Source organism: Crocodylus porosus, unplaced genomic scaffold (genome assembly GCF_001723895.1).
Source record: "Crocodylus porosus isolate Cpor-Errol unplaced genomic scaffold, CroPor_comp1, whole genome shotgun sequence".
Classification (NCBI taxonomy): domain Eukaryota; kingdom Metazoa; phylum Chordata; order Crocodylia; family Crocodylidae; genus Crocodylus; species Crocodylus porosus.
In genome coordinates, this window is record NW_017728886.1 from 264918975 (window position 1) to 264946924 (window position 27950).

Below are 27950 nucleotides of genomic sequence, written 5' to 3' on the forward strand. Positions count from 1 at the left end.
TGACCAGGAATAACGGTCACAAGCTGGCAGAGGGAAGGTTTAGGTTAGATATCAGGAGGCGCGACTTCACGGTCAGGGCGGCTAGGGTCTGGAACGAACTTCCAAGCGAAGTGGTGCTGGCTCCTACCCTGGGGGGCTTTAAGAGGAGGTTAGAGGAACACCTTGCTGGGGATGTCTGACTCCAGTACTCTTTCCTGCCACGGAAGGGGGTCAGACTAGACGATCTACTCAGGTCCCTTCCGACCCTAGAAACTATGAAACCATCTTGAGCTAATATTGACAAACATTGCCACCCTAGTTCATGCATACACATGAGCTCAAAAGAAAGGGGATGTAAAAACAAAAACCAAATCCATACACATAAATGCATGGCCCAAGTAGCATTATTTTGGATCCAAATGTAGGTTCTGCCAACCTTTGGGGGCCGATCCGGAATTTTGGTTCAGCTTACTGTTTAATCTGCATCAACATGTAATATGAACATTTTATCAAAAGAGGACCTTCTCTAATTTTTTTTTTAATAACTCCCGTGTACGGTTTTCTACCTAATTTTAAAGCAGGTATGAATGAAACAGAAGGATGCTCTGACCTGTCAGAGCAATATTTGTAAGCTAGTCTTTATGCCACGTCACGTGAACAGCACACGCTAGGTTCTATCAAATGCCACATGAACATCAACTATTTGCATGAACTGTAGCATAAAAATTCATGTTAGAAACAATGCAAGATAAAATGATTTCTTGAGGTGATGTTTTGTATTGGACCAACTGTCTAGTTGGGATTGAGTGAGACAAGCATTTGAATGCAAGACATTCTTCATTAGGTCTGATGCAGAAAGCTTGTCTAATGCCATCCCAATCATATAGTTGATCCAATAAAACACGATCACCTGAATAAATGCCTGCCACTCGCATAATCTCTGGATCATCATAGCTACCACATCACTCTTACACTACCAAAAAAACCAAGTCTCCAAACTTGAGACGAAAACTGAAAGGATAAGTAATTTTCTGCTGTAACCTTCTGAAATGGTACTAAAGGACAGGAATAAAAAAAAATTAAGATATGATGGACAGGTTATGAACTCTTCAACGTCAGGACCATGTCTGCCCACGTTCCTAGCGAACATGAAAGAAACCCTTCTACACTGGTGTCTTTAAAGGGGAGAAGAAGTTAAAACGAGATTCAGATCACTGCAGCTGCTAGAATCTCTGTAGCATTCATGTAAATCCCTCCTGTTGTAGTATGGCTTCAGACCCAGGGAGCTAGTGCTCTTTGCCTCTCCCTCAGCTCCTGAAATCAGGGTTTTTAGTTGCCCCTGGCAGCAAAGAAAAAAATCAGCACAAGGGAAAACCTGAAGCAAGAACCAGTGGTATTAATTATTTGGATTCCAGAGCTGTGTTGAAGCAGGATTAACGCCAATGCCACAGGGGTTCTGGCAGTCAAGTGTTGAGCCCCACTGGCTGAATCCAGGGCCAAATGAGTCTGACTCTCCTTTCACAGAATAATCTTTAAACTGAGTTAGAAAGTTGTTCTTAGTCATCTTGTTATAGATGTACAACCAGCTGCCAAGCAATGAAACCAAAGGGAAATAAAATGCACTGAATTTAAATACTTGCTTAAGGATTATGAAGAATAAAACCCAATATTTTTGAGGCTCCCTCCACAGGTACACAGTGTTATTATTTCATAACACACACTTTTTAAAAAGACATTATAGATTAAAAAGAGAGGAGTCCCCATTAGCAACAGTCGATGCTGATCTCTGCAACTCTTACACTACGCTGAAAGATTATAAAACTTTCATAACATGTTAAACCCATTGATGTATTTCTTTTTAAATGCAAATTTTGTGCAATTTAGCATCCCATGTAGAATTAGATTATTCTGACAGATCATTGCTGTCTAAATAACATGCAAAGACATTTTGACAAGGAACGTATTAGTTAACATTAAACATTTTAGAGAGCAATTTTGGAAAAGTAAGTCGCCTAAGTTCCTCCAGCATTGCTAGCGTAACCCTGCAGCACATGGTTGACACCATCTTCTATAATGTATTACTAAACTAAATTATATAATATATTTTGGTTGCAGAGCTGAGTGGGCAGCAAATCTCAACAGAAATCACTGTAGAGAATATACAGGCTAACATAGCATGTCCTACCTTCTGAATTAAATTGTAAATGCAAAATTCTTAATTATAATAGAATTTAACAAAAAAGCATGCAGTGTCACAGCAGTGGTCTGCAACATATAACAGATTCATAAATAAGAGAACAAGCTTTATCAATCAAAATGTGTACCTAGTTATAACATATAAATATCACAAGCAAACACCAAGAGACTGCATTTCACGACTATGAAGTAAGTGGGCCAGAACCGAACTGGGACAGAAACCAATGTGCTGTACTGGACTAAGACTGTAACAGCTTACTTCTTACTCTGGTTAAGGATAGTTAATAGTAGTACTGGTTTATACAGTTATTCTAATAGCTTTCTCTTTGGTTATGCTACTGGTTTCATTTCTAATGTGATTAATGTCATCCTACAAGTAGAAACTGATTTAGGAATTGATTTATAAATACAGGAATGGAAAACACATTTTATTTTCTCTACAGCAGGCAGGTAGATTTGTCCCTTATAGAGTAACTAACTCAAGAGATGCGTATAGCATAAGCTTCCATAACCAGAGAGCTTACTTCACACAGTATCTGATGAAATAAGCCCAAAAGCTTATGCTGTACATCTCTGAGTTAGTTGCTCTATAAAGCCTACTGTAAAGAAAGTAAAGGGGGTTTTCCATTCCTGTATTTCTAAATCTATAGGTAGTCTATAAGGAGCAAATCTACCCTGTCTTCTGCCTAACATGGTGAATTACCCCTCTCTTTTCTATACATATCATTAATAGGGGTGTAACGGCCACTACTTTGCTACTAAGAAGGGGAAGCCGGAGCGGGCAATGGTGCTTCAAAGACACTCCATGGTATCCCCCCACAGGGGACAGAACGTGGCCTTCAGACTGCAGAGAGGCCCCTGGCAAGCCCAGTGCTCGGGGAGCAGTGGCAGTCAGCCTCCAGAACACTGCAAGAGTGCTACCCAAGTCCTGCTTGAGAGTGGCATCGGACAGAAGAAGTGAGGGGGCTGCAGTAGCCAAAGGGTTAAATCGACAAGCTGCAAGAGACAAACCCAGTGCAGCTGACAGAGGACGACCACCTAAGGCACTGCTCTTGCTGCAGTCCTAACAGAAGGCAGCTGATCCTGGTTAAGAGAGCCTCAGGCCAGGTGGCCAGGAAGGGGAGAAGCTGACTGAAGCACGTATAAATTTAATCTCAGGGTTGGAGCCTCAGTTTTTTTCAATCCAGGCTTAGCAGAAGCAGAACCTGGCATGCTCTGGGGGTACAGGAACTGTGCAGAAACTGGGGAAAGTGAGCTCATGGACCCAGGAGGCAAGGCAGTCTGGAGGCCACGATGGGAAGAAGCTACTGTGACAGATGGCCTGAAAGAAGGGGCAGAAGCTACGCATCTCAGGTTTGTGTTATGGGCTGGTTTGAACACTGCAAGCATTGCAGTGGCAGAGGGGAGGAAAGGAGACCAGTGAAGATGCCTCACAGAGCAGCTCTGAGCACACTGTGGAACTGATGAGCTGCTAGGGGCCTGGTCAAGTGGAGCAGGATGTCCAAGCTGTGACCAAACTGTGACCAAGCTACAAAAACCCTCAGACCTGGGACTCCCAAGAGCTGCTTCAGAGCCCAAGAGACTCAACAGGGGGTAGAAGGAGTCCGTGGACTGGGCCAAGGAGAGGGGGATCTTGGTGAACAGGGCTGAAGGGAGCAGAACACTTGGAGAAAACCTTGCTTAGTGCAAAGCAGCGATGTTACTAAACGTTCATAGTAACATCAAAGTCATGGCAGGTAAGAGTGAGGGAGGCGACTGACGAGTGGCTAAGGTGCTACAAGAGGACACAGGAGCCCAACAGAGGGTGACTTCGGGGAAACAGGTCTGCAGTACAGGGACTGATTCACTTAAATATTACTGCACCCAGTTCAACTGCCATAAGGTTGATCGGCTGTAGAACATGCGTCATTTTCTTATTCCACTTTTCTCTTTCTACTTCTTCCCAAATTCAGCAATAAAGCAACAAATGTCATGAAAAGGAAAGGCAGGGATCTCAGGGTGGCACGGAAAGAACATGCTACGCTTCCAAAATATTTATCTAGTGCAACTGCTCCTTTTCACCTCAATCTTATATCTCTGCTCCTTATCTCTATCCTGGGTGCAGGGCTTTGCAACAACTAATTTTCTTTTGTTGCCCTCAAGTACCCAGTTTACTCTGCATTTTGATTCTGTCTGCCTATGTTGGCTTCCCCTACCCAGATTTAATTTTATCTGAAACCTTCACTGCAGCTGATTTTATATCAAGCACAACTGACAAAGGCAAGAAATACCTACAGCAGCTGCAAAGGGTTGTGTGTGTGGTGGGGGAGAGGGCAGGCAGCGGGGGTGGGTGTTGTCAAAAATTATGGATCTTCTTCACGCTCAACTTTCATTGGCTTACTCTAGTCCTTCACTGGGGTTATTGTGCATGAGTCTCTATATTTTCTAATACTGAATTAGCCAGTCAAATGCCCGTTTACCTCTACGTCAGCCCAGTTTTCCTTGAAATCTGTCCATCTTCCATTATATCAATTATTTTGGCATCATCCATAAAAACAAATGTTGTTAGTTCCCTTTCAAAAGTTACTGACAGTTTTAAATCTAATTGGTTCTAACAATGAGCTCTGGAAGACCTCTACAGTAGGCATGCTCTTCCATGAATGCACTGCCATTTATTACATCTCCTCTGTATCCTGGCTATGAAATGGGTACTTTGCATCAGTCTTTCATGAGTCCCATGGGACGCCCATGCCCGTTACGGGACAGGGAGGTCCGGGTGAGGGAGATCCCCTGCCCTCCATTAATGCTGACCTCGTGAAGGAACACCTTCAAATCAGCCAGCCCTGACAATCTGCACCCCAGGGTACTCAAGGAACTGGCGAGCATCATAGACCAGCCTCTGGCACGGATCTTTGAGAACTCCTGGCGCTCTGGTGTAGTGCTCAAAGACTGGAAGAAGGCCGATGTGGTGCCTATCTTCAAGAAAGGGAGGAAAGTGGATCCAGCTAACTATAGGCCCATCAGGCTGACTTCTATCCCAGGGAAGGTCTTAGAAAAAAGTTTAAAGAGGCCATCCTTAATGGACTGGCCGATGCCAACATCCTAAGGGATAGCCAGCACGGGTTTGTGGCAGGTAGGTCTTGCTTGACGAATCTCATTTCCTTCTACGACCAGGTGACCTATCACCTGGACAAGGGAGAAGAGATTGATGTCATATATCTTGACTTCAAAAAAGCCTTCGATCTGGTATCCCATGATCACTTTTTGGAGAAACTGGCCAACTGATGACACCAAACTTTGGGGCAAAGCATCCACACCAGAAGATAGGCACGTGATCCAGGCTAACCTGGACAGGCCCAGGAAATGGGCGGATGAAAACCTGCTGGTGTTTAACACTGAAAAATGCAAGGTTCTGCACCTTGAGAAGAAAGACCTGCAGCATCCTTGTAGGCTCGGCAGTGCTACGCTGGCTAGCACTACAAAAGAAAGAGACTTGGGGTCATTAATGACCACAAGATGAACATGAGCTTGCAATGCAATGCTGGGGCTAGTAAAGCAACCAAAATGCTGGCTTACATCCATAGATGCTTCCCAAGCAAATCCCGGGATGTCATTCTCCCCTTTTACTCAGCCTTGGTGAGGCCGCAGCTGGAGTACTGCGTCCAGTTTTGGGCTCCACAATTCAAAAAGGATGTGGAGAAGCTTGAGAGAGTCCAGAGAAGAGCCACACGCATGATCAGAGGTCAGGAAAACAGACCTTATGGGGGGCTCTTTAGCCTGGAAAAGCGCAGGCTCAAGGGTGATCTGGTGGCCACCTATATAAGTTTATCAGGGGTGACCACCAAGATCTGGGGGAACGTTTGTTCACCAGAGTGCCCCAAGGGATGACGAGGTCGAACGGTCATAAATTACTGCGAGACCGTTTCAGGCTGGACATAAGGAAGAATTTCTTTACTGTCCGAGCCCCCAAGGTCTGGAACAGCCTGCCAGCGGACGTGGTTCAAGCACCTACATTGAACACCTTCAAGAGTAAATTGGATGCTTATCTTGCTGGGATCCTATGACCCCAGCTGACTTCCTGCCTTTTGGGCAGGGGCCTGGACTTCATCTTCCAAGGTCCCTTCCAGCCCTAATGTCTATGAAATCTATGAAATCCTGGATATAGTACTAAGACTGTGCTCATGCCCTCAGCAGAAGATCTCCACCTGGAGATTGACAAGGAAAATTATGCCTTCTGATCTTCCTAGTTCTTTCTGTGGTCTGCAACACTCTTGGACATGAATCTCTGGTAAAGCATTTATAGGCCCCTCTACAATTGTTCTGCTTTTTCCTAGCAGGGAGGCCTTAGAAGGCAGCGATGGCTCATTATCCCCTTGGGACCTTTCCTTTGGGGTCCTCAAGGGCTCTACCTTGCTTTGTGTCCTGTTCCATGTGTATACAAGGCTGCCAGATGAGACTGTGCAGAGCTTTGGAGTGAGGTGCCCTTAATATGCTAACAATACCCAGTTTTACCTCTCCTTTTCTGACCCTGGCCCTGCAGCCTCAGTCCTTTTCCAGTGCCTGGCTGTAGTAGGAATTTGGATGTGAATGAACCAATGGCAACTGAATCCAGACAAGGCAGAGGTGATGGTGATAAGCAGATGTCTTGGGTTCGGGGGGAGAATAAATTTTGTTGTTTTCTTACATCTATATAAGACATTTATGTATTTGAGCAAGTGTTTAGTAGAGATGCACAAATATAATGGTCCAATTGTATCAGAACTTGGCCTAATATGGCCAATAATTTGGCCAGTAAATGCCTTGCATGCGCACAGCTACAGCAGAGCATGCAGGCAGCGAGAAACACAGCCCAGCAGCTTGGAGAGCTGCTGTTCAACAGCCCAGCAGTTGATCTGCATCCTCCATGCCCTTTCCCCTTACACCACAACAGACTTACCGGCTGCATGCAGCTATATCAGAAATCAGATTGGTATTGGCCAATGCACCTTCTTAAAAATCAGCTATTGGTACCAGGCCCCCAAAATCTCTATCAGTGCACCCCTACTCCTGTATTTAGTACTCACTGATGGGATTCAGCCTCCCCCGATCACTCAGGTTTGCAGCCTGGAGGCGCTCCTGGATCCTCTGCTACACCTGGATCTTCAGGTGGTAGCAATGGCTAGGAGAGCCTTTCACCATTTACATCTGGTGAGAAGGCTGCAAGCCTTTCTTTCAGATTCAGATCTGGCCATCACCATCCATGTCTTTGTAACCTCAAGGCTAGATTCCTGCAGCATGTTCTGCACAGGGCTTCTCCTGAAGACCATTCAGTAGCTGAAGCTGATGCAAAACACAATAGTCTGTCTTGGGGAGGGCAGAAACACATAACTCCACTGCTCCAGAGTTTTTCACTGGCTCCCAGGAGCTTCCTGGGAGCAATTCTAGGTGCTGGTTTTGACCTAAAAGGCTCTAAACTGGGGTACTCAACCCCCAGCCAGCTTGTGGGTCATGTAATCTGACCTGTGGGGCTCCCCTGGCTCTGAAATTTTGGCAGCAGCGTAGCAGTGGCAGCATTAATTGCCTCTCTCCTGCTGCCAAATGTCTAGACCCATGGGGAGCTCTGCTGGCCAGGGAGCATGACCCTACATCAGGGAAAGTCAACTATTTTGGGTGGAGGGCTTCTTAATGAGTTTTGACAAGCCATTGAGGGCTGCATGACAGGTAGTCAGGGGCAGATACATATTAATTTTCTAAATTTTTTAGGGGCTCCACAGGCCAGACAGAATGGCCTGGTGGGCTGCATCCAGCCCGCGGGTCATATTTTGCCTACCCCTGCCCTACATGCTAGATTGACTCTGCAGGGCCTAATACAGGCAAGCGGACACAATACAGGGTATGATCTTGCCCACTTATTGGCCCTGTGCCCCTTATCCACCCTGTAGGGTCAAAAGATTGAGCATTATTGCCCTAAGGTCCCTATGTACTTAAAGGGCTGCTTTCTCTCTTATACTCCATCGCACTCCCCAAGGTCAGCTGAATGCAAACTCCTGCAAGTACCATCAATACACCATGTCCACACAGCAGGTTGTTCTCAGCTGTCACTCTGCAGCCATGGGACGCCCTCCCTCTTGAGGCCCGCCAGCGTCTGAACCTAGGCACCTTCTGGATGTGTTGCAAGACATCTGTATTTGCTCAGGTGTTTAATACTTAAGGCTAGGCTGTATTAGTCTTTAGGGGATATTTTTATGTTGATAATCCTAGCTTCCCTTTAAATTCTTTAGTTCTCTTGTTGTTTTCCTGTTTTCCAAGCTGTTTTGTTCTCTTGTTGTAAGCTTCCCTGAGCCTTTGTCGAGAAGGACAGCATGTAAAACTGAATACATAAATAAGTATTAGGACACCATATTCTACACAATGGGGGCATCTACACATGCCCCTACAGCACCGTTATTACTACACTGTCATTTAATACTTCCTAAAAGTAGTTTACTTCCTAAAGGAAGTACGAAATGACGGCACAATAACAGTTGTTACTGTGCCTTGCCAGCAGCACACTTATTTTTAGCTGCTACGTCACCATAGCAACGTACTATAGCAAAGGAGTGTGTCACTATGGCAACGTAGGTGTGGCGTCACAGTTTGGCCCACTGGTGCTACGGAGGCACAGTGTCTCGTGTACATGTACCCAATAAAAACAAAATCCTTCAAAATCATGATATCCACATTTTACTACTAAACTACCATAACGTTTAGACACAACCTATGAATAAGGTAAGAAATATTTTCAACTGTAAAAAGCAGAGAAATTGAGACAGAAGGATTTTTAATGCCAGAAGAGGCTTCTACATCTGGGGTGCCCAATGAGAGACATGCCAGTACAGACTGATTTTCAGAGATGCCAACCAAGGCTGCTTTGCTCAATATCGCACAGCGTTATAGCTGAGCTCAGAACACAGGACTTCAAGCCAAGTGCCCAGCAGCATGGACTCCTCCTAATCTTCCCAGTCTCCTGAGTATGCGCACACAGTGCGTTTTCCCTGGTATAAGGGGAAAGCATTAGTTTTGTAGTCTCGTGTCATATAGATATATTTACTGGCAATAATTTTATTCCTTTCAAAAGAAGGGCTCTTTTCACAACACCTAAACAAGTACTTAAATGCCCCTCAAAAAGACTTTTTAGCCACTTTTATTTTAAGTTAAATACCCAGAAAATGTGATCTTCAGTCCTGGACTGACCTTTTCACTTTGTTTTACACTATACTATGCACCATCTCTTCAGCAGAGAAGCATAATAAGTAGTTCAAGTCAGTTTTCACACACTGTTCCACTAAAAGCAATGAAAACAAAACTGACCTTTAACATGGTTTAACAATCAGCTGCCTCCTGTGTAATTAAATGCAAAGCTTTTCAAGCGCTCTTTCAAATTTGGATTGAAGTCATCTACCATATACAGTGTGATTATATGAACAAGTCAAATTTTAATACAAGGATCCTTCTTGGCTCCTTGTGTGGACATGTAACAGGGTTTGGTTTTTTTAAACCACAAAAGCAATATCCAATGAAAACACATACATAACAGAAACAAAGGAAAAATAAAACCACATCGTAGAAATATCAAGTAGCCAGTAAGTTATTAAAAACTCGGTGTAAATTACTCCTGTGACTGATTAACCTAACTATACACACAAAATCCATTTTAGAACAAAGAATTGTAGGGCTAGCCGAGTTGATCCCACGTGCTTTAACAGAACACAAAAGACTTGCTATGAGAATGAACATCAGTGAGTTGAAACTATTAACAACCCAATTTATCTTGATCGGACAGAGCTAAACGACCTCTCACCATCGTAATAGGTTGAACGGTTTGAAATGTATCAGGTGTAACAGGTTCACGTTTTTATTTAAATTAAGGCAGTCTTACTATCATGACCGTCCTACAAAAGACAGGAGCAGAGCTTGCCTTCTCGTTGAACTGATCTTTATTTTCTTATACAAGACGCTTTTCATGCCTCAAACTAAAATGCAATACTTACTCTAAAACTTCATAGTTGGACTTCTTTTCTAGTGCATTGCCCCTCATCTCCCCGTAGGATCTCCTAAAGTCAGGGAAAAAAATATTTGCAAGCAACAATTATTGGATGAATTAGCCCAAAGCTATAATATGAATGCATTCAAAGCTTTCAGCAACTTACTACTGAAGACCCTTTACTTCAAATATTTATTGACATGTATGGTAATAGAGTATACTTTTTTTTTTTTGGAAAGTCATTTCATACACAGGACACTCAAAATCAAGTACATGTAGTTCCTTGAAAACAATGGAGAGAAATCGGATAGCCACAACATGCTCAGTAAAAATCTTGGAGATGAGACTGGCTTAGGGAACTGCACAAATATATCCATTACACTTTCTGAATCCAGGTGAAAGGAGTTTTAATTTCCACATAAGCAACTTTCATTTACTCATGAGTTACCATGAAGGCTGGCAGAAAGAAGTTCATGCCCTTGCTTAAATACTGACGTGCCAATTCCTACTCATTGCTAACCCTACTAAAATTAGCAATTTAATCCTGTTTTATTTCTTAAAAATCACTGTTCAGTCTGTACTTCTCCTTTGTACCGTACCATCTTATTTACCATCCCTTTTTTATTGATCTTGTTACTTTAACTAATCTTCCTGTGGTAGACAACAGCAGAACTGAAATAATTATCAGAAGCCCAACGTTCTCCATTGCACAGTGAAAATACACTTCAAAAGGTATAAGGGGGTCATTTGTTTCAAGACTCTTGTAATCGGATAAATACACATTCACTCTCCCAGAGGCTTCTGTTTGTCAGTTTGACATAGGAAGAATTACGTAAAGTATCAACACAACTTACAAGGTTAGATCATTTAGCTTTTCAGAAACTTCTCTGTAAAAATACTGGTGTTCTTAAATTAGCATTTTGAAAATCTTGAATAGTAAAGTCAAGATAGAAAAAACAGAATTACTTTATATTTAATTATGTTCTTCACCTATAATATTTACAGAAGTATGGGGACATGAGACTATCTGACTTATTTCCCTTCGAATATACTAATGTATTCTGTAGGCTGAAATATTCAGTTGCAAATATGCACCAAATAAAAGCAACATGAAAAGGCAGTTAATTGGAATTGCAGAATTAATCTGTAATAAAAAATACATTAGAAATAAGTTACTGTATAGTCTGATCATTTTTTTCTTTGAAATGATAAATTCGTTTTCACTAGAATGCCATATAATATTTTATTCATATATATTGATCAGGGAATCAGGAAAACTATGAATTAAAAAACAGTTGCAAAATTAATGCATACCAGTATGTTAGAAACAAGATGAATAATAAATATGGAAAGTTATCAGCTTACCGGATTTCAAGGCAACCTAGCTTCAAAGCAATTTCCTGGTCCACTTGATCTGCTATTTCTAACATATAGTCATTTTTCACCTACAGTAAAATAAGTAGGTATGTGTCACATAAGGATAAAGTCAATGTTACTGAAGGTTGCTTCATTTGACCATCATATAAATTATTTGGTAAATTACTGTCCAAGCAATTTTGGATAGATCTTTGCCTTGGGAGTAAATTTCCTGTATTTTAGCCTATTCCCATCTGCATGAGCAGAGAAAAGGTATGGTAGTGATTTTTTGTTTGTTTGTTTTTTGAATATGGGAGCTGAGCTCCTCAGAGAAATCTCCTTCTATTAAAGCAAACTTCATATGATTTGCCTCTTGTCGTGTCTTTGTTATAGATATAGATTTACTAATCAAAACAGTCACAAAGGCCAGGCTTGCTTGTGCATTTATATTTACACTCAATTTATGAACTGCAGTAAATACACATGTCCACTTAGACAAGTAACTTTTTTTTTCACTTGCCATGTGCCATCAGAAAAACTGTGTGTGTACATCAGACATACATGTCAGATTACTACTGTACAAAGAGATATGCATGGCCATGGGAAACTTACCCACTAGTAACTGTAAATTTATGTTCAAAATAATAAGGACAACGCACCTCATGCTCAGGCAGAGTTCACCAAGTCTAATTCTCAAACACCATGTACAAAAAGGAAAGACCTCTCAGTGAAAAGGGCTGGAATGCAGAAAAGAGTGCCCAAGAACAGCATTGTGGACCTGCTGTCCTGACTTCACTGTGAAAGGCATTCCTAAGACACGTCATTTCAAAAGAACAGCATGCAAACTTTTCCCTTCACGGTTCACACTGCATTTTAGTCAGTAATAATGTTGTAATCCTGTTATTGTGATGGCCAGGGAATCCTGGTTTTCTCTAATAAAAAAAATTGCAAATTCTTTGATAAAAAAAAAAATAACACAACTTCTCTGATTAAACCCCCGCAAATATGCGATTGCCTGGCCCTGCTCGTCCTCCTCACTTGATATCACAAAACTCAGCAATCTCCCTGCAGATCAGCTATGAAGAAATGGTGTATGGTGAGCAGCCACACTTTCCAAAATGAGCTTTGATATAGCACTTATAATGATAACAAGCATTCGAAAACCCTGCGACTAATGCATCCTCTTTTAAAAGAGGAGATAATAGAACAACTAATATTTGGAGCATAAGAAAATATCCGTAAGTGTAAATGGCATAAATCTATTTTAACATGATCACTAAAAACTCTGGAAAAAACACATGTTGTTCTGGACTTTTTAACATGAGAACGAAAATAAATGCAAGAGCTCCAAGAATGTCAAAAAGCCTCTTGCATCTGGATGGTGTTCAACATTTTCACAAACAAAAAAGCCCTCTTAATTCCTCTTAGTGCAACTCAAATACATATTAATCATATAACAGTAATTTTAACATTAAAGGTTGAAATAACTGTTCTCATGAATGATTTATAACCATCCTTTGAATTAATACACACACGTATCATAGTCATAACTCCTCATAGTGTGTTTATCTGTGTATAATAGTGTATTATATACACACAATGATAGTATAAAATGAGATGACTTGCATTAAAACATGCATATTTAGATCTGACAATACTTTTCATGTTCAAAGTGCTTAAAGTTTAGAGATACCAAACTTCAGTTCCACAGGGAAAACACCACTAGTTTATGTAGTATACCTGATTCCTAGAAAGAAATATGGATTTAAAGTATCTTGGTAATCAACGATAGCTGTAAAACAGATGCTTTCCCTGAAAGTTAGAATTTAATATACTATGCATTGCAAAAAACTAAAGAATCTTTTAAGTGCCCAAAAAAAGTCCTATTACATCAACCTCATAAACATTTTTTGCTTTAAATGAAGACTCAGATCATCTACATTTTATGAGATAATTTCTGTAATGGAACTCATGAACTAGGGGAACTGTCAACTACAATCTTTTCTTTCAGATTAAGTGGTGTAATTTTTTGACTTGTTTGAAGACAAAAAATTGTATAAAGAATTTCAGTGACTGACGTTTTGGCTGCAACAGCCCATCCTCCACTTGTCAAAGGCACAGATTCACCAACTGCCTTCGTATTTGGGCTCTGGGAGGATGTTTGACTCTTAGCACTATTGAGCTCTCAGGAAACTTTTCTTAGGGAATACGATCTTCCATCTTGAACTAATTGGAGATATTGTCCTTAGAAAGGACAGGATGCATAAGCTTGACCAGCATGAGCCTTTGCCTGTGAATTGTGGTAACATTTATTTAGTCTCGAAAGCATCAACTCTGAAGACACTGCAACTCATCCAGAACACAGCAGTCTTCCTCCTTGGCAATACAGGCTGCAGACAGCCCCTCATCTCTGCACTCTACCAGCTCCCGGTAGCACCCGTGCGCCAAGTCTAGAGTCTCAATCCTTACATTCAAGCCTTTAAATGGTCTAAACCAGACTAACCAAAATGACTGCCTCATCTTTTGGGGATTTATTTGGTAGCCATGTTGCTCTGAGACAAAAATAAATGCAAAAGTCTCAAACCCGTGGTTCAGAGATGATACCTTTTATTAGACCAACTAAGAAATTGCCAAAAAAAAAAAAAAAATCTTTCTGTACAAAACGAAATTTATTTTTCTACCTATGGGGTCTTATACCATCTTTAATTTTCCTTAAGCCTGAGGAAGGGTGTGTGAGCCCAAAAGCTTGCAAAGAAAGATAATTTTTTTGTGATTTCTGAGTTGGTCTAATACCGCAGGTCCCGACCTTTTGTTGCTGTGACCCACTGCTGGGAGTGAAGTGTGGCAGCGACCGTGACCTGGGGACAGGGATGGGGGAGCTCTCGTCATGCAGCGTGGCTTGTTGTCTGTATGTGGCACTGCCAGCATTGCCCCTCATATGGGTTGTGAGCCAAGATTGGGAACCACCGATCTAATAAAAGGTATAAACTCTGAACCAAGTTTTAGAGGTTGGCATGCCTCATCTTTTAGCACCTCAACTGACCTCAATACCAGTTCCTGAGTTGTATCAAAAGACAACAGGAGAAATGACTTCAGCTGGTAGTCTAGAGCTTGGCAGGAAATTCCATTCAAAGGTATGAACAAGCAACCAATTTACTATGAAATTAGAAGGGGGTGTGCGTGGGGGAGAGTTACTATGTGTCAGCTGTTCCACAATAGCTGTCCATCTGCATACTCTTACCCTGCAGCAAATGGAAACTATATTATGGTAACTTAGCCCTCTTTCAGCAAGGAACAGAGGAGAAATCTCACAGCAGATGCTGGTTTCCTAGGCTGCATTGACAATTTTTGTAAAAAAGTTTTCCCATCGCTGTAACTCCATTAATGCCAGCAATGGTGGGTGTTCTAGTGTGGACAAGAAAGCCCAGAGATAAGCATTTTGTCATCTGAATCCATCTGAAGCCAGGCTTCAAGAAAGAGTGGTTACACATTGGCAGCTGCTTGCCTGAACTAGCATTTTTACTTTCTCTTTTGATAGTAGGATGTTTTCCAAAAAGCAGCAGCCCTTGAACAAAAAAGGACTATATCTGATAGCATGGTGAGAGGCACAGGAAACTACCTAAATACCTAGTTAACTTGGGATTCTTGTAGCTCAGCAGGGACTTGAATTTTTAAGTCAAAGACCCCGCACTGAAAATGTCAGGCCTAATTCCACTGCCTTTAAGCAAAGAGCTTTTCCTCATCTGCCCACATTACTACTATAATCAAACTCGGAAGTACCTAGCTGGGGACTGCACAGCAATATATGATACTTGGTATTCTCTAAAGACATAGCTACATAGGAAAAACTGCAACGTTAAATACATTGAATTAAGGTATGAATTTAGACCCCATATATCCCTACATGGATGCTGGATTCAGAAGCGAGTCAAGTTAAGAGAACCAAGATTACTTTTCTTCTGAACAGCAGTCACGCAGGCTGCGTACATCTGTGCAGATGATCTGGGAGAATTCTTCCAGGTTTGTTTTCCTGGTAGAAAATTTACCTGGAGACTGCTGCACAAACAGTTAAATGCTGAGCCCTTGGAGAGCTTGCAGTACTGATGCTGCATGCACAGCCAGAGGGTCTTGGCACACACATCTCTGCAGGCTCTGCAGACTTCCTCAGCCAGCCTGGAGACAAACGGTAGCAGTGCACAGGGCTGGCCCAGACTGCTTGGAGTCAGCCTGCGTCTCCCTGCAGCACAATGTGAGATTATGAAGGAGGCATGTTGTTCTGCTCTCTGCTCAGCTGCAGCAGACAGTTTTCCAGGGGGAGGGAGCAGAAGAGTGGGAACAAAGAACCCTGGGGTGTTGGAGGACTGTGCTGCGAGTGTATACAGATATTTGCTCTGTGTACAGGGTTGGAAGCCTGCTTAAAGAGAACTTTATTTTTCAAGGGAATTATTTAACCCTGCTTGTTCCCAGGTAATTCCCCACCCCCTCCCACCCCGCTCCACGTAGCCAATTTTACTGTGGGAGAAAAATCCTGAACATCTGCACAGTCATGGTTTCTCCTGGGAGAGTACTGACTCCCCAGGAGAAACTGAATGTATGTACATGGCCACAGTTTTAACCAATTATAACCAACATATTTTACATTCAAATCTTCAGTTACTCCACTTACCTTTCCCAGGAGTTCTGTACAGATACACTCCGAGTTACTTCCTGAAAAGCTGGCAGTTCAGCCCATTAAGGCCATTTGTTATCCAAACTAAATTTCATCAACTCATTCACTTAGCTCTAATGGACTTTTTCAAAAGTCTCGCTTGGTTTTACCAACCTAAAGAGTTTTGTATCAGCAGCAAATTTCACCAGCGTGGTATCCAGTTCCTCCCTCCAGTCACTAATACAATGAACAGAATTTGTTCTGACACTGATTCCTGTGGTGCTTTCATATTAACACCTCTCCACCATGAAGAAAGCTGCTTATTAGTACTATTGTTTCCTATCACAACTACATTTTAATCTGCAGTTCCTTTCCTTTACAGTATCTTATGAGATAATGTTTTCAAAAGGTTTTCAAAAAAGGCAGCATATCCATTATTGCACACATACTTTCCAAGTATGTTACAACAGTCAGAGACGCAATTTATTTTCCAGAGGTTGTGCTGATTTGTTTTTATCAGAATCGCATGGTAATGTTTTATACATGGCTCTACTGTTGGCTCCTTATTATACAGCTTCCAAGATTACCTTTAAGCCATTTGTTCCACAGAGCACCATGAAAATATCTTCAGTGCTATACAAAGAGACAAAAGGCATGGTGCCAGCCACAGGGAACTTACAGCCTGTAACATACAGTTAATATTGCCAACTTCAACTGTTTAAAATTTTGGGTTCTCCTTTGTCTTCTAGCTTTTGAACTTTCCAGTAAAGTTTTGATGACATGTACCACTTTCCTCTGGAAACACAAGGAATAAGAAGCCTGCTTAAAAATTAAAGCAGAGATTTTCATGACTCAAAGAGCAAGGGTTTTAAGAATTTTAGGTGCAGACAGAAGTGACAATTATCACCTGATCTGGCCACAAAAAGCAGTTCATAGCTGTGACCAAACATAAGCGCATGGCTATAAACAACTTAAAACAGGCCTGTCCAACATACGGCCCACAGGCCACCACGTGGTCCGCCAAGGCATTTTCTGAGGCCCAAGGTACTGCGACGGGAAACAAAAGTAAACACTGTTTGCTTTTGTTCCCACCCCTCAGCAGCTTCCTAATGGCTGCTAAAGGTCTGGGGAAGGGACAAGGCTCCCACACGCACCGTGTCAGCTTGATGGTGCCGACAGTGCGTGTGGGAAGAGGAGTAGCCATGTGCCTCCGGGACAGGATGAGCTCAGCCGGAGCAGCAGGGGCTCAGCTGCACTTTCCCCATACCTGCGCCAGTCAGTCCCGAGCAGCACACGGCTCCGCCACCACCTCCGCTGGCTGGTGCCATCCCGGGCAGGCCTGTCCCATCCGGAGCAGCATGCAGCTGAAGCCGGCTTCCCACATGCTGCTGGGGACGGGAGGAGGCTGGCTGGGTCTGCACCCGCCAGCAGAAGCGGCGGCGGAGCCGTGTGCCGCTCGGGTTGGGATGAACCCAGCCAGAGCGGCAGGGGCTCAGCTACATTTTCCCCCTGCCTGCACTGGTCAGTCCAGATCGGCACATGGTGTTTGAATATGGCTCGCCGGCCCACTGGGTGATAAAAAGTTCATGATCCGGCCCCACATTCAAAAAGGTTGGACGCTCCTGTCTTAAAACATGGCCGATTGGGTGAAAATCTGATCTCTCATTGCATGAGGTATCAGATAAAGATATTATACAATGTAGCCTCTTGTGTAACTTGTGTTTGCAGAGCCCCCAGCCTGTCCCTGTTTTCAGAATGGGAGGGGGGAAAGGGAGCAGAGGGAGTTCAATCTGGGGGTTTTTCAGTCCCCCTCTGGGGGGGTAGGGTAGGTGTATTGCAGCCTCCCCCACCCCCCTCAAGATGGGGGGTCTCCAATTTATCCAGCCCATGCTTCAGCACCAGTTGGGGAGCCCCAAGAGTGAGTTCCCTCTGCTGCCTTTTCCCCCTCCCAATCTGAAAACAGTGAGCATTGGCAGAGCCCTGGCCGTTGCAAGCTCCCAGCCTGCAGCTAGATTCCCCTCTCCTCAGTAACCAGCAGTGAACTTCTGTTTGGTTTGGGGTAATGGCATCACTCAGAGCGCTCTGCAGAAATCGTTCTGAGTTACAGCTGGGAGCTGCACCTCAGATCTTCTCCCTTCCCCCCCTTCCCTTTCTGAAACAGGTCAGACTGGAAGAGCTGGGGTCATTGCTAGGAGAAATCAGCTGTAGGCTGGCAACCAGCAGCTAGAGTCCTCTCCCCCCTGGAACCAACAGTGAATTTCCGTTTGGTCTGGGGGAACGATTTCTGCAAAGCTTTCTCAGTGAGGAGCTGCACTTCTACTGGCACCCTAACTAATCTACAGCACTTTCTGGCAAAAAAATATATGGCTGTGGTCCCTCATAGTATACAGACTTACAGGTGACACGTGGGTTATGCATCCTTACTGTATTTTAATTTATGAATGTAGTGAAGCATGCAAGAAAAACCACACATTGCAGGATTCTTGACAGTATAATTGGCAATACAGGACAACTGCCTAGGAAGGGCAATCAATCCTGTGCTCCAACTGTCCCTTTGCAGACAATAGAAGCAACACATCAGTAACAGAATTCATTGTATACACTTTTAAAGAAAAAAAAAACACACAAGGAAAAGGAAATATATTCATAGATGTTGCAAAATAACCATGCAAGTAAAAAGAAGGATTCCAATTAACAAGATATAATAGCAGCATTTGCAAGCAAGGGAGGTAGAGCTATTTAAACATGGTGGGAAAGGGAACTAAAAAGGGAGCAGGTTCCACTTCAAACTGAACACAAGCTGCAGTTTGCTCAGTAGAGCCAAAGAAGTTCAGAACCTCTGTTCTTTCTTCCCCGTAGAAATTCATATCAAAACACAATTTAACACAAGCTGATGAGAGACCAAAGCCTAAAAACCAAGGTGAATTTGACAAATAGATGAAATGTCTGGAGAATTTAAATGCACCAAGCTTCTGAGCTGAAGTATACTTGTGGAGAAACACAAATCATGCAACAAGAAATACATTCTACAGGGTTGTATTACTACTTAAAAATTACTTCTCTTATGCTACACACTTACACAATACTTTTTATGTCCCAAACACTTTACAATTGAAGGGTCTAATCAAATTGGAATCTTACTACTGACTTAAACGGGGACTTGGAATTTGCTCCGAAGTCTGCGGGTGTGGGGGCATGCACATGTGTATGCCACTGGTTGGCAACAAAGTATGTATATAACAAGGCCGATACACTTGTTGTCACTGCAGAGATGCCATCTACACTGTGCCGATTTCTCTAGATGGGGACAACAGCTTTCCTCCAATGTGTACCTCTCTTGCCCAGTAAAAATTCTCTGTTAGATGCCCCAGCTGCCTTTTCCAAACATAAGGCACAGCCTTTAAAATTCAATAAATCCAAGTGGGAAAAAAACCTAGCATCAGAATGGCTATCTATATTCTATTTCCAATACCCAGAAAGGAATAACGCATTCTCTCATTTTATTGAATTTGACCCACTCCTTTCTCTGGGATAGTAGGAGACCAAGACAGGAAGCAGTGCTCAAACTCAGAGAAGATATATAAACAGCTTAGAGTCTAACAAAAACTCTGTTGTGTCACACAATACAGTGTAAGAAAATCCTCAGAAGTTAAATGGAGGAGACCTAATAGGTCATTAATCCAAGTCCCCTCGGCTAGTGCAAGAGATTTTCCTACAGCAGTTATGATTCATAATATTGTTAATGCTGACATTGTGCTTGGTGCGATACAAGATAAGCCCCCTGCCCTGCAGAATACATGCCTAAACTATAAGGAAAGACAGCAAAACCCAAAGCTTTGAATGTTATGATTTTTGTTATTACAAGCTAAAGATTTATGGGCATAGATTCGTAGATATTAGGGTTGGAAGGGACCTCAGCAAATCGTCAAGTCCAACCCCCTGCCCTGGGCAGGAAAGAGTGCTGGGGTCAGAGGACCCCAGCCAGGTGCTTGTCCAGTCTCTTCTTGAAGACCCCCAAGGTAGGGGAGAGCACCACCTCCCTTGGAAACCCATTCCAGATTCTGGCACCCTGACCATAAAGAACTTCTTTCTGATGTCTAACCTAAATCTGCTCTCTGTCAGTTTGTGGCCATTGTTCTTAGTTATTCCAAGGGGTGCCCTGGTAAACAGAGCATCTCTTATTCCTTGTTGTCTGCCCCCAATGAATTTGTAGGTGGCTACAAATTTGCAGAGGCTGAAGAGATCCAGGGCCCTTAATCTCTCCTCACAGGGCTTTGCCTGCAGGCCCCTAACCCTATAAGGGACCCTCCAATGTTGTCCACATCCCTCTTGAAGTGCGGCGCCCAAAACTGGATGCGGTACTCCAACCGCAGCCTGACCAATGCTGCACAGTGATCATACCTGTTTTCTCAAGGTCTAATGCTTTTACCACCACCTCTTTGGAGACCGTTGCAGAAGACCAATCATCACATTTCTCTACATAAAACTTTTCCGCTAATTCTTAGTATTCGCTTCCTTCCCTAATTTCACCCCACTACTTCTATTTTCCCCCAAAACAATTTCTCGGCTTCCTTAGGGCCTACACCTTTCAAAGGTGTCAGCAGGTGAAGCCAGATGAAACTACATTTATTGTGGGGTCTAGATCAATAGATTAGGATAGCAGGTAGATACAGTATTATCTAGAAGCTCCTTATACTATTCTCCTGTTACAGATGAGTAGCTTTTCTTTCCCCTCCCCACCCCCCGCATCCAGAATGGTCACTACAGATCTCTTCCCCAGCTCTTGGGAAATCAGTTATCAGTAACCAGTCCTGTGGAGACAGGCTGAGAAAATGCCATTAAGATGTAAAGTGCTATGATTGTTCTCATTCTTGCTTTATTTTTTAAATGGTGTTCTCTGCTTTAGCCTTTTGTAAAACAAATATCCTGTTTGAATATGATATCACAATCTTTTCCATTATGCAAAAAGAACCACCACTCAAGGAAATGTATGAAATGGAACTAATTTTGTGGAAAACAGAAGATATAGCACATTTCTACTGATTAGCTGCAACTTTAAAAGTATTCCCACATAATCTACCTGCCTGTATTGTACATCTCTCTTACTTCCAAAACAGAATGTGCTGGCAAGGATAAAATTAATGAAACCTGCAGCCACCTCAAAAGCTCTGCAGCCCTCTGGTCTTAGCAGTCAGGTTCCACAAATCATGACAACAAAACTTTCTACATTTGCTTTAGGTTGCAGGTTATAATGACTCAACGCTACAGTACAATTGTTCTTGTAGTAAATGGGGAAAGAAGCTATGAAAATGTTACATCTTATTTAAATGAATCCGAGTGGTCTACTTTGCTACTAGCTTGTTCCTTTTGTTCACATTTCTTTATTGGCATTCCGCTGTACCAGGAAATGCTTATCTAGACTTGCAGAGAAAAGACGCGTATTGAAAAAGCATTAAAGAAGAAAGTAGGCAACAGTGATTATTCTACCTGCAAAGAGAACATTAAAACTAAGCTTCCCCCAATCTGTATTCCAAATAAGTGTACTATTATTTTCTAAGCTGTTTTACAATTGAAGAAAATTGCAGTCTTTGGAACAGACGCAGTAATTTATTTTTGTGTTTATACAAACCGAGCACAATGGAGCACCAAAGTCCGGCCTCTGAACTTGCATTAACAAAACATAAATGTTACAGAATAATAACACTCGCAGTTCTGCTTATGTATTTTCAGGCTGGTGAGAAAAAAAATGTGCAAGGTAGAAAAAGGTACAAGGTATGTTTTAACTGCTGTTAGCCTACTTCAGTCTGGAAATCAAAGTCTAGCTTACTGTCAGTGGTGGGACGCAATATGTGAAAATCCACGTTTAGTATTAATGTGAATCTCCTCAAAGGCAGAACATTCAAAAGGAAAATCTTGCATCTGCCGAGAACAGTGGTCTCCAAAGTAGGGTGCGCGCAAGATGATCCACTGGGGTGTGCAAAGAAAATATTAGAACTTGTATTTTTATTTATTTTTTTATCTAAAAAAAAAAAGAAAGAAATTAATCTTTACTAATATTTAATATACAGATTGACACCAGCGCCCTCACTCAGTCCGTATGTTGGATGGTAACATGTCACGTACGGTACGGTACATGAGGTATCCTGAGGGAAGAAGCATTCGTTCTCTTTCAGCATATTGTGACATATTGCAGTTTGTGTGCCCGGTTAAGTGGATTTACAAATTATATTATCTAGTTTTAACTAAACTAACCCTCACAAAACGGACAAGTGGCTTAAAAAGATTCCTGCAAAAAAATCACAGATTGAAGATAATAATGCGATCGCAAGCGAACAGCAAGAAAATGGCAGAGCTGACACTTCTCCTACTCCTAGTACGAGCTCTTCATCAGCCACATTACAAAGTAAAAACTAAATAATATTTTTTTTAGTGAGAGCAAAAAGGTTTTTTGTACCCTTAATAAATAAATAAATTTTAAATATTGTTTATTTCATCTTTAATCTCACCCTTTTTTAATTTCTATTTTTGTCTATGTTTTATAATGTACATAATATATTAGTACAGTAGTACATGTATATAATTTATAAATAAATAAATACACATTTATTGCGGGTGAGTGCTCAAATATTTTTTACTGATAGGGGTGCGTGATCAAAAGAGTTTGGAGACCACCGCTCTAGACGACCAAAATAAATTTTGCTCCCATTTACTGAGGATAGGGTGAAATGACTCTTTCCTCTCTTCTGAGCAAAGAAAAATCTACAGAGCATCTCAAATATTCGTAAAAGATCACAGTGTTCAGGACTGCATCCTTCTCTTACTTTTCTTTACTTGCTTCCTACTCTCAGGAGCAGCATGCGTCATAAATGGACTCCTCTCATCAGCCACAGATGCCGTGGTGGACGAACAGATGCTTTTAATGGAAGCCTGCTGCCACTTCTTCAGAAGGAAGGAGCCAGCTCCTGGTCACGGTTCCCTCTCTCCTATACCATTAGCCCCGTTTCCAACTGCTAGCATGCATCACAACACCTAGGCATCCATAATCCCCCTTCTCACTTACATCCATCCCATCCAGCACTTAGAGCCATCTTACAGTCCGGACATAGGTCTCTGCCTCCAAACTAGAGCTCTAAAAGTGGCCAAGGGCAAAAAATATCCTCCCTGATGTACTGTATCAGTGCAAATACCTACACCATTTTATTGCTTCCCATTTCCTTCTGTCAGGAAAAAGGCTGGGTCAAGGCACACAAAATGGTAACTTAAATATTTACAGAGACCATCTTTCTTAGAGCTACTCACTTGAAGCTGTGCTAAGTCAGCTGGGGTGGGAATGTCTTTTAAATTTCCAGATACTTTCTGAGCAAAAGAAGTGCTCACGTATGCTGTTAGGGGAGGGAAGACAAAAGGGTGATGGACAAAGAGAAAGCCACGAGGAGGCTTCCCATCCAACACAGCTGGACAGCAGAAACAAGCAGCTGCAGAAGTGCAAGTTCTCAACCACTCTCATTGTGGCTGCTAGACTTTTAAAACATTTTTCTTTACTTTTCAGCATAAGCTGTGGATTAATGACTTTCCAACATAGTAACTTTTAAACAAGGAATAATTGTCAGATTTCCAGCAATATAAGTAACTGGTGAAAAATCTTAACTGGTATAATTTATTATCAAATTTGGGAGCAAGGTCCACATCTGTGAACACCAAAAAATCAGGAAATACTTTTACTCCATAGCCATGACACATGATCTAAGCAGAAGAAATCCACTACAGGCCTGACATTTTACCTACCAGCTGCTCCTTTACACAGCCATCTGTTTCATTCGCGCACACATGATTTTTACACTGCTACAATATTTTGCAAAAATATTCACTGAGGCTGTGATAGACTACAACACTTTGCAAAGACAACAAAGGGGAATCAGATTAAGATTCGGTTTAGGTATTGAAATCTTTCTTCATTCGGTCTATGAATAGAAAGTTTCTATTTGTGCCACACTAATAGATTCTGATATTACCTTCCTTACATAACACAGAAAAGGAACTATTAATAAAGGGATCACAACAATAGTCTATTTATGTTTCAAATTAATTTCCCTTTAGAAATTCTTTAATAATATCTGGAATCAAGTGTACCATCTCAAAATGTGCTGTAGAGCAACTAACTCACAACCTCTACACAGGCTATCTAATGATGTTTCATATCAGCAAGGAATTACCCACAGGAAATTTCCACTTTTTCAGGGGCATGGTTTTAAGATAAGAAGCAGTCCATTTTTTTTTCTTTGCTTTACTTTTACGTCTATAACCCACTTATGTGAGATTACTTTTTCTGTAAGCAAAGTTTTGAGAACTTGCATTTTAAACCTAATGTACAGGAAGACTCATAAAACAGAAAATTTAAAGTGAACTGAAATAGTCAACAACACACACAAATGAGTCTTTTTGCACCAAAAATATTAGGCAATATAGGGATCATAACTAAGTATAAAGAAGGAAGGGAAAGAGAAAATGGCAACACTCCTTATAAAGTCCAAGGATTTCAAAGTATTTCTAGGGACATAATGAAGTAGCCTGCATGTATCTAGTTAAAGTGAAATCAATATAAGAAAAAATGATGGATTTTTAGTATGAGCCACTCATGCAAACATTGTTATACACTGTGACCATTACAGATCATACAAAAATATATACACCATTTCCAAGGCTGCCCGTCTCTCCTGCCACCAGATTAAATGTAGCGTAAGACTGGTTCAGTAACAGTTTTACTGGTAGGTTCCAAACCCAGAGATGGAAGCTTTCCTGATCATGGTCTTAGATCTTAATGTACACTACCTGCCTTCCAGAAGAAGCAATGTTATTAACTCTAACACATTTGGCATTTTATAAAAGAAGGGACCAACAGCATTAACTCTTTTTGTAGCTTGCCAGTTTATAGATTGGGGCTGTCCAACTGGTGGCCCACAGGCCATATACAGCCCACAAGGAGTTAACATGCAGTCCCCAAGCTCCCACCTGGCTACTGCTGCTCTCAGGTCTCATAGGTCCACCTCCCTCCTGCATCTGCTGCCTGATGCAGCTCCACAAGGTGCGCATAGGCAGGGCAGCATGGCACGACCTACAGTGCAGGGGGCACTGGTAACCACGTGTAGCAAGGGAACTTGGGGCTGAGCAGCCAAAGGTGAGATGCCACATGCAGTGCAGCAACAGGTGCCGATGCACCAGCCTGCTGTGGAAGGGGAAACCACCCACAGGGCAGGAAGGAGGGGAGCACCTATGCACATGTGGTGCAAGGGAGAGGAGTACCCATGCACACGTGCTGTACGAGGAGGAAGTGGATGGTGTGGGGGCGGACTGAAGAAGCACTCATGTGCCTGTAACATGCAGCCCAGCAGGGGCCCTGGGTACCATGGCATTTGGGCTCTGCTGGTGTGGTCCATGAGGCCTAAGTGACCAGGGGCTGTACAAGCTGGTCAGTCTTGCTACAGATTCATTAATGAGATTAACAGATGGTAAGGCCATAGGGGACCATGATGATTATCTAGTCTGATAGCTGCAGAGCTTCCCTAAGTTACCTGGCGACATGAAAATATCCTGCTCAACACATCATTTGCTCTTTGTGTTCATTCATATATGTATCTGCTGACTTTTATGACAAATATTTGTCTACTGTTATCACTCCCATTACCACAGCCAAAGCAACCCAATTGGGAGGAAGTCAGTTCCATTTGTTCATGATTTATATAATCGCCAACAGGCTCAGCAAATAAATCACAACTGGTGAGTATTAAACAGAGTTTAAATCAAGAAGCACCATCAAGAAGGCCAAAATGCTGCAAGCCCTGCTTGGCCTTTGGAAGCAAGAAGTAGCTTACAACTATAATGATTCTAAATCTTTGATTAATTTGCATACTTCCTGCACATAGTGCAGCTCCCTTTCAATACTACTTCACTTTTTTTTCACCCTTTAGGATAATCAAATAAAATTAATCAAAGTAATTTTATTGCTAAACTATAAATGAAGTAATATAAATGTCAAAGACAAAAACATAGTAAAAAATTCACTGGAATCATTCAGATCTGCCTCCCTGCAACAGCCTTCCCTCTTGCCTCAAGCTCCCACCCTACCTGTAACTCCACCGCAGTTATGAAGACCCCAGTTAAACTTACCTGTTTTCCAGTTTGCAGGACTTCCTTCTAGCTATATTAAGCCTTTCTTCCGCAACAATATTAAGCCTTTCCGCAGCAATACCAGTCTAAACAACTGATCTTTTTCCCCTAACGTACTAATGAAACCCATGAATTTGGTTTTGCTTGGGACCCAAAACCAAGGAGTAGGAAAATTATTTTGTACTGTAAACTAAAAATCTTGGCCAACAATACAGTCTGTTCCAGGGCTGGACACAGGCATGGGCAAACCGGGCAGCTGCCCGGGGCCTGGACAAAAAGCGGGCCCAAAAATGGTAATTTTGTTTCTGTTGTCAGGTTATTATTAACATTATCTCTGGCGAAGGAGGGCCCAATACTAGAAGTGTGCCCAGGGCCACCAGGAACCTAGGTATGGTGCTGGTCTGTTCTACTGGTACAGTGTGTAGGAGTACATTTAGTTGGGCTTCTGGCCTACTTGACTTAAAGACTCCCAAGAAAAACTGAAATCTCAGATAAAGGAATTAAAACAGAAAAGTACACCAAAAGGGGGTCCCCCATCAATAGTACCATCAGCACCAAAACAACTTTATCCACAAATAACTGAGAATGAATCTGCAGAAGATGTAATCGCTTTTCTTGATGTACCACCCCCATATCAGCCCGAGGCACAATCTGAACCTGAAAAAGTAACCAAATAGGCTCTTCCGGCAGGATTAGCCCACCTCACCAGGAAACTATCACTCAACAACCATCACCTGCCCCGGGGCATGCCCATGCCCACCGGAGGCATGGCATCTGTCTCCTGAAATCTCAACCCCCTTCTCTTGTTTAAGGTCTGGTACCCAGTATGGTCCAGCCCCTTCTTTAAAATCTAAAAAGGCTCAGCTTATGCCTTTATGCCAACTTCCAGGGCAAGGTCCAAATGGGGAAACTACAATCACAGTCCCTGTCCCCTGGACCCCAGGAGATCTCTTAAACCTTGTTAAACAATTTCCCAACATCAGAAAGGAACCCCAAAAATTTAGAGATGAATTAGACACTGTAATCCATTGTTATAATCCAACATGGGCAGATTTGAACCAATTAATGAGAAGTGTTCTGCCCTCCAAAGTCCGCAAACGCCTCATCACACAGACTACTTGGCCTACTCAAGACCCCGAAACAGGAGATCACTTAGCAGACGCCCAAAGACGCCTCCTTGAGGCTGCGTTTAAAGTTTGCCCCAGGAAAACTGACCGGGCCAAAATACATAACTGTAAACAAAATAAAGGAGAATCCCCAGCAGACTACATAGACCGCTTGAAACTAGTATTTGAAAGACCTTCTGGTACTGAAACTGCCCCAGAAGCAGTTGCTTCCGCTTTTGTCCACGGACTTCTTTCTAAAGTCCAAGAACAGTTGTGCACAATTGCTGTAGGTTGGCAGACTAAGCCACTTGCAGAACTAATCACCATTGCAAGTCACTGTACAACCTGCCAGAAAAAGAAAAAAGGAATCCATGGAAACTAAGCTAACGTCATTACAATTACAGACTTTAGGCAAGGGCAGAAGCCGAGGACTGTTCAGAGGCTGAAGATGTGGTCATGGGATGGGACAAGGATTTCAGTCCCAAAATAATGACAGTTGTCATTATTGTGGCCAACCAGG

The 27950-nt window shown here is 42.3% G+C and overlaps 1 protein-coding gene across 10 annotated transcripts in view; it reads right to left on the reverse strand.

Moving 5' to 3' along the window:
• Window positions 1-27950, reverse strand: part of PTK2 (protein tyrosine kinase 2) — a 352211-nt gene that overhangs the window by 139729 nt on the left and 184532 nt on the right. For all 10 annotated transcript variants that reach the window (XM_019553184.1, XM_019553237.1, XM_019553254.1 and 7 more), the window contains 2 exons: window positions 11522-11601; window positions 10164-10226 (listed from right to left, as the gene is read on the reverse strand). In XM_019553184.1, the coding sequence (XP_019408729.1) occupies window positions 10164-10226; window positions 11522-11601 (143 nt within the window). The remainder of the gene's footprint in view (window positions 1-10163; window positions 10227-11521; window positions 11602-27950) is intronic.